The sequence below is a fragment of the Mus caroli genome, unplaced genomic scaffold (genome assembly GCF_978045245.1).
Source record: "Mus caroli unplaced genomic scaffold, Mus_caroli_1 scaffold_4, whole genome shotgun sequence".
NCBI lineage: Eukaryota > Metazoa > Chordata > Mammalia > Rodentia > Muridae > Mus > Mus caroli.
This window is the reverse complement of record NW_028227259.1, coordinates 60581491-60593800: the sequence shown is the minus strand read 5'-3', so window position 1 is coordinate 60593800 and position 12310 is coordinate 60581491. Positions and strand designations below refer to the sequence as shown.

At 36.3% G+C, this 12310-nt stretch overlaps 1 protein-coding gene across 5 annotated transcripts in view; it reads right to left on the bottom strand.

Moving 5' to 3' along the window:
• Positions 1-12310, bottom strand: part of Pcdh7 (protocadherin 7) — a 407729-nt gene that overhangs the window by 176766 nt on the left and 218653 nt on the right. For 2 of the 5 annotated variants that reach the window (XM_021163003.3, XM_029477353.2), the window contains exon 3: positions 7399-7494. The exons of the other annotated variants lie outside the window; for them this stretch is intronic. In XM_021163003.3, the coding sequence (XP_021018662.1) occupies positions 7406-7494 (89 nt within the window). In that variant the 3' untranslated portion in view covers positions 7399-7405. The remainder of the gene's footprint in view (positions 1-7398; positions 7495-12310) is intronic. 5 annotated transcript variants of the gene reach the window in all.

Below are 12310 nucleotides of genomic sequence, written 5' to 3'. Positions count from 1 at the left end.
CTCCTTAGGCAGCTCATGATTCTAGGTTGAACTACCCCCTTTTTTTCTCCTTACAAGTTTCACTTCTATAAAAGAAGTTGAATGGAGATTACAAATAATTTTCGGGTTTTTTTTTTTCAAACTTTGCAAACAGCCGACCATCGTCCATGTTCTTCCAGAAAAGCAGCAGGCCATGCCATGCAGTGGTGTTTTGCTTGTGTACAGAAATGTTTATCTGCTTTTCTATTTCATCTCGGTGACACAAGCTATGATGCTATGCAGTACATTCATGCAAAAGAATGCTTCAGCTGAAAAGTAAGATCTGTACTTCTAGCGTCCTACTGCAATATTTTCAATAACAAAGATTTAGGATATTTGCTAACACTTCTCTCACTGGCTAATGGATTTGCAATATCATTCTTTCTACTTGCCTTCCTGCCTTCCCTCCCTCCCTCTTCTTCCTTTCTTCTTTCTTTCCTTCCTTCCTACATTCCTTCTTTCCTTTCTTCTTTTCTTCCATCCTTCCTTTTCTTCCTTCCTTCCTTCCTTTTCCTTGCATTCTTGCATTCTTTTCCTCCCTCAGCTAGTTTTCACCAACTTTTTCATAATCTCCTCCAGGAAAAGTAGTATAAGACTCTCTGCAAAGACTTTATATTTTGTACCTTAATGGCTAGAATATAATCAAGCAAATTACTTTCATAAGTCATTTAAAGCAATGCTATTATCATTCATATTACAGCAGATAAACAGCATCTAGACCACAGGTAACAAGGTGAGCAGTAGGTCCACACAAAGAAATTATCAGCTTTCTAGTTCCAGTGACAGATCTGAGTACAAATGTCTCTGGATATTGTAGAGTTCTCCAAGGAGTCAACTTCTTCTTTGAGATATTACAATTTATAATAATAGGCCCCAATGGAAAAATTGAGAATCAAGTCACCAAATGACAGTAAAGAGTTATAGCTGGTATCATGTCTTTCTGTAGGGTTGTTTTCCATTTTCTTTAAAGCCTGTTTTTCCCCAGGATGTGGCTATTGTTTGCCATGTGACTGGTGATAAACGGCATTAACAGTAGAGTTCATTATGTCTAACTTTCTATCTTATGAATGTTAATAATTGAAATAGAAATTGGTATGCAACTTAGAGATTAACATCTTCATTGATGTAAAATTAACAATAGAGTTTATTTTATGGACCAGTTTCTCTCTCTCTCTCTCTCTCTCTCTCTCTCTCTCTCTCTCTCTCTCTCTCTCTCTCTCTCTCCTTTCCTTCTGATTTTTCTTTATTTTTGCTTTGTTTTCAAGACATGGTTACAGTGTGTAGCCCTGGTGTCTTGGAGCTTACCCTGTAGATCAGGCTGGCCTCAAACTCAGAGATCCCTCTGACTATGCCCCTGAGTGCTGGAGTTCAGGTACAGACCATCAACAACTGACTATACAGATCAGTTTTCAATGAGCATTTATAAAAGCAAGTACTATATTTTATATTTCCATGGAGAGACATTTTCTCTCATGTGATCATGCAGTCATTTGTTTCTAGAACGAAGAGACAACAAAGCTTGAGATCACTCTCTCATCTGTCTCTACTAAAGTTCTAAAAATCCTAGTGTCTCTGCACACACACACACACACACACACACACACACACACACACACACGAGTTCCATTATATGTCCATTAAGCAAAATCTATCTCACTCTCTTCAAAAGAATGGACTCTATTTCTGGTGGAGCCACAGGATAGTTTCCTTCAATAAGTGTTAATTGACTGCAGCTAGTCAATTCCCCTGCCAAAGGGACCAACCCTCAGGATTCTCAATTGCTATAAGCCATATTAAAGATATTTACCTGGAAATTTATTTACTTAGAAAAAACAGTTTATCTTCCCAGAATTCCTTGCTCACTGGGCAGTTGTTACATTTCTCCACAGGTTTCTGTTAGGTGTACCAACATTTCTGGGTCCTAAAGCAGAAACTCCTATTTCTTTCCTTTCTTTTCTCTTTTCTCTCTTTATTTCTACATTTGTCCAGAGTTTAAGGTGTTTTTTTACCTTCTATCTTTCTTAAAGTCCTTGTCACCCACACGTGGTTGCTTGTCTGTCATGTGGCTGTTTATAAATGGCATGATGATTTTCTCTCTAACCCTCTCCACCTTTTCCTGGCAGCTGCTGAGATTTAAAGCTTGCCTGTCCTGGGGTTTTTCTTTGGAACTCTAATAAAATGGCCCTTAGATTTTTTTCTTTCTTAAACTCTTGCATTAAGAACCCCAGGACTGGACTCTAATTTCCCCATTAACATATGGCAGGCAGAGAAGACCCTCTCAATGACTGTTAACACTCACATCTAAATACCTAACACACACATATATATGAATGCATGTTTATGTAATTCATGCATACATACATTTCCAATAGTAAAATGCAACAATCTAAAATTATAGCAATGAATTTATTTCCTTTTTTTCATAATTTTTTTGAAAATTGTTGAAGCAAAACTGTAGCAAAGTGAGATAATTTCTTGCATGATCATACTATTCCACATCACGGAGTAAAATCAAGTTCTAGAATTCCTCTCAAGGATATAGCTTTAGAAATAAAAGTAAAACCCTTTGTCTCACTGACAGTCATTCTTAACTAGCTTAGCCTCTCCATTTTACAGATGACGAATCATACTTCTGTCCATTTATTGGCACAGCTAGAGCAAAATACCAATTTCTAAAATCCCTAGACTTCTGTATGTTATAAAAAGAAGAAATAATATTGAAGGGGTTGTCATTCAAGAGACTTATACTTATGCAGTAGGTGAAAATTTGAAGGGATGATTAATCAATAGCATCCTTGGTCCATATTGCTCTTTATGGTACTAAGTGGGAGATTTTAAATACATTGTACATGACATTTACCTGCAATAGATGTGAGAGACAAAGAAGATAGAGGTTTCTTGTTGTTTTAAAATTTACCTAAGAATCTTATATTTAATGTGATACCTAAAGGGCAATACTTTGAGATCTGAATATCAAAAACTGGAGGGGGACATGCATATATTCATGCAACTTAGCAAATGACAGTTAGTATTACAGCAAAAAAGAATTTATGTAGGCACTGGCGCTTTTGAGAAAATTAAGTCAAGCACTGAAATTACCATGTGGAAAAGTTTCATTAAGATGATATAGGTTTACAATATATAAAGCATATTTGTAGATGGAAGTCCCGAGCAGGGTCAGGGCAAAGGCATGTGGCGTGAAAACTGTACTCTGCCAGCAAATTAATTAAATTTCACAGCTCCAGGAAGACCATATATTCTGTGTCGGCACTCACTGAGAGTTAGATGTGCAGGGCCTCTGAGAGTGTGTTGTAATCTGCTCATAAATAGAACTCGCCAAGGGACATTGACAGCAATTTGGCATTAAGCAAGAGTGTGCATAAGTGAAGAATTTACTTTGTAGTAGCTTTTATTAGTACAGCTCTGACAGCACATGCCTTACCCAGTTTTTTATTCTTGTTTTGCTCTAGTTTGACCTCTGTGAAATTTACTGTTACAGATGATCTCATATTGTCAGTTAAGTCAATAACTTGAACTCAGAGAGTGTTTTCTTTTACTCTACTGGCATTATCATTAACTTAATAATATCTTTGTAGTGCTGAATTAGCTAGAATTTTGGTAATGATTCACTATAATAAAGAATAAGGTCTTCCAAACTGCTTTTTGTTTCTAAACTTAAATCTACTTTATACCATATTTATTCTATTTATATATTGCCTACAGTCAAGACCCACATACTTATGTGAAAACCTATTTAAAGTCTTGAATCATTCTGAACTGTGTTTCCCTTTCAAGTCTGAAGAGATATCAAGGTAACTTCTAGACTCTTCAGACACATTAAGTAGTAGTAAAAAAAAGGGTGACCCATCAAGAATTTCTTGTTTTATGAAAAAAGTGTTTTGATATAAAAGGGAAAGTTATAATACCTAGAACATGAAAAGAATTTGCAACCAAGTAATGGAAAAATTAAAGAGCTCTGATGTAATCCAGGAATGAATAAATATAGAGAGATAAATAAACATTTAGATATTTCCACATTGTATCAACCTGAATTTAAGTCTGAAAATACTTTCATTTGGAAAAGAAGTAGCACTTAGCTTTCCTTTTCCCAAAGAAAATACTGATAAACAGATTCAAGTTAAAGGGTAGATTTCAGCTCAACCTTACCTAGGACTGGTGAGGAGTGAAGGGACTGAGAAGTAGGAAAGGAAGAAGGGAGGGAGAAAGAACGTGGACAACTAAATGATAATAGAGTGAGCCCCCTTTACATTTTGTGTCATGGAGATTCCTCATGCACACAGCCAAAAGTCTTCCAGAGGGATGTGGAGTATGCAAGCATGACCTACTAGCATTGATTTTGTTGACCCTTAATCTCTACCTCTCCACTTTAAAAATTCCATGGGTAATAAGACAAAAATATAAAAGTTCATGTATCCTATGTACCTGCCAGTTCACAGAAAGAAAAAAGACACAAACTGATTTCTAGATCTGAACTGATAACGATTCAGTTTGGACTTCTTGACTTGTGGTCAGGTGGGATATTTTGAAATGGACGTTGCATCTCCATTATGTCCTATTTCAAATATGTTCTCTTGGAACCACCTCTTTCATTGAAAATGCATAGCTCAAAATTAATGTATTTGGCCCTATCACACACTGAGAAGTACTGTTGCCACAAAAGTAAGTATTAAGGAGAATGATACACTTAAGTTAATGCATCATAGTGTGCTCAGGAATTTATCCCAGCTATGTTAGCATAAAGGCTTTTTAATAAAGAAGCACCAACTCATAAATAATGTTCTCTTTTCTGGTCACATTGATTTTTACTACACAATATTGTTGCATATTATTGTAAAGTTTGTTCAGTATGCATTTTCCTGCAACATTTCCCTCATTTCTTAAACTCTCTGATTCTTTCTATCCAATAAGTTTTTCTCTGCTTGCTTTGGCATTTGAATCTAAACTTTAGGTCTATTCTCTTCTTAAAAGAGACATATCCATAAATTTAATTTTATACTGCTGATATGCACTTTCTTGATTTTCATATAATGTGAGGTATAATGTTTGTGATTTTTCACTTTTCAAATTTATTAAACCCCTTCTTGAACTTTTTATATACTTAGAATATAAGAATGCTGATTTCTTTTCCATTGCTATATTCAGTAAATTTTGTGGAAATGAATAATGAATTAGTATGTGTGAAAATTGTATACATTTTAAAATATTATATATTTTAAATCTTAAGGAATATATGGATTGTTCCTTTGGGAAAATTATATTGAATAACCTCAGAAATTAATAATACCACAAAGCCACAAGCTATATGGACTATAAAAGAAGCAGTAGTATATAGAAATAGAAATGCAAGTGAGGATAAAATTTCATCTTTATGTGGGAGGGGAAATGACTGCTCTGTAAACATTCACTCAACATGCACACTAAAGATGCACACATCAAGAGCTATGTGAAGCTCTGTCCTCTATAAACTGAGAGGTCACTGTGAATGAGTATCTAAATGGAACGGGATGCATCAGACCCTACACAAGATTCATTTCACTCAAGACACTGCTAGTGACCTTGCTACATTTGACATCAACAATCCTCAGGGCTCACACCTATTATACACAGATCAACACATTTAAAAGTAATCCATTGATGTAGTTAAATTTGTAAGAAAATGGAGGCCAAAATTCTGACACAGGAACCTCTAAATAGGCTGTAACTGCATGTTTTTCAAACAGGGATTGGTGAAATATTCTTCACATGTAACACTCCAACTACACAAATACCTGTGGGCATGAGCAACTCAATCTGTTGAGTCAGATGTGATGGCAGGAAAATTTGTTGTATTCAGGCCCAAACCAGTAATCATAAAACATAGTCAGAGCATTAGTGAGAGGCCTTCTGATGTGTAATCAAACAGTGAGCACTTGATAGGAAGCCGTATGTTACTAATTAAAGATTAATCACCTTGTCTGGGATTCATTGCCTTTTCAGGTTTGATGACATTTTAACATACTTAGATACCGTGGAGAGATTCTTTATTGTCTTTGAACTGAAGCTAAACATATATAAGTAAAAGCGATTTGTTCGGTTAATATACATCTGCTCTAAGGACTGCACACACAGTTCTCCCACACAACCGCACTTACAGACACACTCAGTTTTGTTTAAATACATCTGCCAACAGTCTTCCTAGCCCAAAGGCAGTACTGTAGTCACATGTCTTAAAGAGCCAGAGAAAGTCACAGGACAAAATGAGGAGCCTTAGGATCTCTGAAGCAAGCCCCTGCAGGAGCCAGAAAGACTAGTTTCACCAGTGGAAGAGGAAATCAAGAGGACGGGTGTTGCCCATAGATCACTGTGAATTCATGTTTTATTAGTCATGACTCAGCTAGATTGTGCCCTGAGGGTCCAGTTCTTTCAAAATGTAATACACTGAATTAAAGGGTATCTTGGGATAGCTTGAACACAACAGACACTTCAATCTTCCTCAAAGGCCACCAGATGAGTTGACAAAAGTTTTTCCACAAGTAATTACCATGCTTTGTGTTTAACATCAGATTGGCAGTTTGGATATAAGTCCAGATATGTGTGAATTGGCTTACACCTAAGTTTTTATAACTCAGTTATAGGGTTTGCAAAATATGTTGTTTTGTTCCATGCTTCTAAAATGCAAGGAAGACTAAAATCTGAATTAAAATCTACAAAGAATTTTTATTTTATGATCACTGCCCCCATTTCTGGCTCCCCTTTCCACAGTCCCTTTACCCATGCCCCTATCCCATTCTTCTCTAAGAAGGTGGAGGCCCCCTCTGAGTAGCTGCCCACCATGACACATCAAGTCTCTGTAGGGTTAGGTGCTTCCTCTCCCACTGAGGCCAGACAAGGCAAACCAGCGAGAAAAACATACTACACACATAGGAACCGCTTTTGGGATCTCCCCTGCTCCTGTTTGGGACCCTCAGAATTGCACATCTGATATAGATGTGTGTTGGGGGAAGGGCACTAGGTCCAGTCCATGTATGTTCTTTGGCTGGGGGTTCAGTCTCTAAGAGATCTTTTTAAACTTATTGTATCAGTATTTAGAGAATGCTGAAAGTGACATACTGATAAAAACAAGATTACTTCTCTTCAACTGGTTGGATGTAACACCTTTTTGAGAACAGTATCAGTAATTATTCTATATGCAGCATTCAAGGGGAAAAGTTCTACAAATTGGAAGAAAGATTGCAATGTGTCACAGGTGGGAAATGTAAAGAGAAACTGGGTCCAACAGTCCTTTCTTACTTCCAAGCTCTGTGTAGTGAATAATCACGTGTTCTATGTGTAAAAGCTATAGCTAGACCAGCAGTGGGGGGCAGCTGAGGACCGCCATACCTGTTGATTAATGGAGAGGCCTTAACAGCACTCTTCTTCCATGCGTCTTGCCATGAGGAAAGGGAAGGAGGGGAAAGGTACTGATGGCAGCAACACCTGGGGAAGGGAGATGGTGAAATATGTAAGGGGAAAATGAGCAGCTGCGGCCCCGTGGTGTCCATCAAGTCTCTGTCAACAAAACCAGCTCCAAAGCGTAGGTTCTACTTTTCTTCCTTAAGAAACATAAATCTCAAAAAAAAATGTAAGCAAACTGATTCTTTTGTCCTTCCTTCCTTCCTTCCTTCCTTCCTTCCTTCCTTCCTTCCTTCCTTCCTTCCTTCCTTCCTTCCTTCCTTCTTCCTTCCTTTCTTTCCCTCTTTCTTTTCTTACAGGTTTTCATTGTGTAGCGCTGGCTGTTCTGGAAATCTCTATAGACAGGGCTGACCTCAAACTCAGAGATCTGCCTGCCTCTGCCTCCAGATTATTGGGATTAAAGGCATATATCACCATGGGGGTCTACCAAGGTCTTCTGAATGATGACCACCCCTAAACTTGCAACTATAATTCTCCAAGAATACTGCTGGTTGCTAGACAAAATAAGGTAACATCCAATTCTAACATTTTAACTCAACAGAGTAGCTTAGGGACGTTAAACATGGGCATAGATTTTTAAAAACAGAGTTAAAGAAAAAAGTAACAGGACAAGACTAATAACAAACCCTAACCCAGATTCTTTCCAATTATCAGTATTCTATTTCTACCTGCTCTCACTCTCTGGTTGCTACATAATAACACAAAATGGTCTGGTTTGTTATGTGCTTCTAAGGGTACACAACATCGGCATCAAAATACCTTCACTTATATTAATGAAAAAGCTATTCAACTTAGTAGGAGTCCACAAACCCTATAAGATCCAACTAATAAAATTAGTAAAAATATTCATGTTTAATAATATTTAAATGCATGCTTTAATTGTGACAGCAGATGATATTTTAAGCAAATAAAATTATATAGAAAAAATGAAAAGAAATGCTTAATAAAGTGGCTATATTATTTGCATTTTAATAATTATTTGAATATGAAATAAAACTGCATGTGAAGTGTAAGGCCTGTTCCATGTAAGATTTTGTGTTTGGTTTTTAAAGAAGTCTTTGAGACTTTTTGTGTTTATATTCAAAGGCAAAATATTCTCTAAAGTGTTTCTTTTAAATAGTTTATTTAAAGACATTTTAGACATTGCAGAAGTTAACTTGCATATTTAAATGCATTTATGACAGCAATTTGAAATATAAAACTAGATATATAAATGGCCCAAGAATTAAAAATAACAGTTAATTTTTGTTTGTATAAAAAGTTTGACTCTTCACAGAAATATGTTTCTTAGTGTATTTATTACCAAAGGGCTGCAACATTGTTGAAGTTTTCTATAAAGATAAGGATTTGTCTAAGTCTGTGTTTGCATTCTTGTTTCTAAACGTATTTTCAACTTTTCATCCCAATGTTTAGGAAAGCAGCTATCAGAAAAACTTTTGAGGTTTAGAATTTAGTAATCCTTTCCATCTTTCTATGATCCTGTTTAGACAATGTATCTCAAAATATTCCCGTTTCTCAACATCCTTGGGCTCAGACAAACTTCTGATTACCCTTCCTGTCTGTTTAACAGGAACCACCTAAAGCTTAGGCAATAGCATTAGTCAGAGTGTAAATTGAGAAATCCTGGAAACTAATTGCTATCATAAAATATTAACATCACAGAATTCTGGAGGCTTAAGTACCGTGTAGGCTTGTTGAATTAAAAGAATATCTTCTCATTAAAAACTCAATTATCTGATGGGATATGACCTTTTTTAGGAAGTTTGGTGATGTTTCTTACCTTTATCTGTTGTGTATTTAACTTAAAAATGTTACACAAAACATTTGAAAGTTTAAATTCTTTTTTAAAATTAAAGCCTACATATTTTAAATTAAACCAATTTATTCATAAATTTAAATACTTCAGAGTGATTATTTTAGAATCAGCATTTATCTTTGGATGAATCAAATGTGGGAATCTTGCAAGCCAGGAAAAAAAATTATAGAATCCACATGCTCTGAGTTTGCAGCCAAATAGTTACATTTAACATGGTGAAATAGACTATTTTCTGCATACAAATCCCTAATATATGAAAGCTTTTTATAAGTAACTAAATCTTTTCTTAGGTTTAAGGAAAAACCAAAGGGTGGATTACTATAATGTATATAGCATTGTGAGAAATAAGAAAGCAACTGTAGCAAGTGCATAAGCACCAAGACAGAGGAAAACGTGTGTCACAACTTACCAAGTCATGTAAAATAATATTCATAAATAGCTTTGACATGGAGAAGGTTCTCGAACAAGAGACATAAAAATGGCATATGTGGAGGGTAGGGAATCAACCTAATGAAAAAAAATCCTTGCCATTCATGAGGCATTCCCAGTTGAAATTTCACTCATGAAGAATAATACAAGCTAGATTTCATATGGCAACATGAAGAAAGGGTTGGTACAAGCTAGCTTAAAACTGGCAACAAGAAGAATGGGATGGCATAAACGATTTCACATAGCAACAAGAACGAGGGATGGGTTTTGTGTTTCATGAATACAGGACATCAGAGGAGATGCTGATGTTGTTTTAAAGAAGCACTGACGGTAAAGAGTTCGGGATGCTTTGTGAGAATGTTGGGAACTTGGCCTCACAGAATACAGTAGTATGGAGAACCGTTTGGGAAAGCCCAATAATCCGGCTCTTATTGTTAGCATTCTGTCTAAGCTCCACCACACAGTTACCTGGCAAAAATCATGTAAGCCTGACCCACTCTAAAAGGGGCTGTTTGCCCCCTCTTTGCTCTCTTGCTCTTCCCTTCTTGCTCCCTCTGTGTCCCCTCGACCCTTCCCCATTCCTTTCTGCCCTCTCTCCATGTGCTCATGGCCGGCCTCTACTCCTCTACTTTCTCCTCTCCTCCTCTTCCTCCTCCTCCTCCTCCTCCTCCTCTCCCCTTTCCTCCCCTCTCCTCTCCCCTCCCCTTCCCTCCCCTCCCCTCTCTCTGCCTCTACTACCCTCTTAACTCCCCTACCCATGCCCTGAAAAACTCTATTCTATACTACACCTCCATATGGTTGGATCCTCAGGAGGAAGGAATGCCTTGGCACGAGCCAGCTGGGACATCCCTTTCCCCCATACCTCACCACACTTTCATAGAACATATCTCCCCTTCTCTCTATCTTTATATAAACACATCACTTATTGCAGAAAAAATAATATAACTTTGGTTCCTAGAATCACATTTGTTAAATATTGTCACTGACTGTTGTGGAATTTCAAAAGTTAAGCACAGGAAGCCCCTGGTGAACTTTCAGAGAATAACAGGACATGGGTGTTATTTTTCTGGTTTCTGGGAAACTATGAACAAAGCATCAAAGGTGATTAAGGTGTTAAAAGAAAAGTGATTCCTAATACATATACTGAGCCTCCTTCTAAATATTGAGCAGAGTAAGGACGAAGAGTTGGATTGAAAATAAAAACAGTTTGCAGTCAAAGTATGGGTACATAATGCCAGAGAAACTATGGCATTCTCTCAGACATTGTGAGTTTTTTTGATGGGAAAATCATTGGAGTTATGTGGAGGGGTGTAAGAAGACATACTGAATATTGTGGGAGAAGGATATGATTTAGTCTCTGTGAGACCTGTACTCTATTTAGTTCTCTCAATCCTTTCTAAGAGCCTGGTAGATCTGAAATAAAGATACACAGAAAAGTCTTACAGATTCTAGATAGCAGCATTACTTTCTTTATCCTTTTGGTGATCAAGCCTGTAAAATAAATTTCCTGAAAGAATTGGAAAACAGCTGTTTCAGTGCTGGGGCTAACAGGAACTCCAGAGCAATTGGTCACCGACACATGTTAAACTACCCAGTGTATTCTTTGTGTTAGGGCAGATTTACGCAGTACAGTATTTGGGGATATTATTTTGCCTTATGACTTGGTAATATTTTTACTACAGTTGTCTTAAGGTCTTAAAAAATAATGCTAGTATCTGTATCTAGGTAGGGCTAAAGTGTCAAGAGACTGCACTGACCAATTTCATCCTCTTTGACAGTGAGATTAAGAGCTATCTTTAGTGACAACAAATACCACCAGAGAGGGAAAGAGACTAGGAACTTTTCTAAGTGGTCGGACAGTGAGTCACTTGGGAAAATGCTAGAGACTAGTTGTCACGAGGATGACATTGCTAGAGACTAGTTGTCACGAGGATGACATTGGTAGGTTTGAATTTTGAAAGGAATAAGCAGAATTTTGCATAATAAAACATGCAATTATTAAGCCTTAGATAAAGTTACGATGCAGTATTGAAGTTCTGAAACCATTTAGAAGAAATGTAAAGAAAAAGATCATCATTTCTATACCATTTGAAGCTTGTTTAATACTAATAAAAATCGTGAAGGAGACAAAAGAACTGTGGATTATTTTACTATTTTTAGCTCAGATTTTAGGAAAAGGTTAATAGCATTGCTACAATTCCGAGATACAGTACATCAGGGTCCTTAGCTTCCAATAAATAAATTGCAAAGTTTAATGCCAACAAAAATCTGTAAGTATTTCATTTTATACAGTAAAATTAATAAAAATAATTTAATAAAACAATTGTACTTTCAGGATACTAGAAACCTTGTTCTATTTAGGTGTAATCCTTAGCTACTATTTCTAAATTGGATTATAATTAGATTTGAGATTACGATATAGATATGCACATACATGAAAACTCAAATGTTATATATTAATGTTAGCAATATGATGCTAAAAATTGACTCCAGAAAAAAAAGCACTCACTATTCCCTTTTACATAACTAAAAATGTTCTTCATCAATTTTCTTTAATGTCATGCATGACTTCTTCAAGTTTAATTTTCATTATGA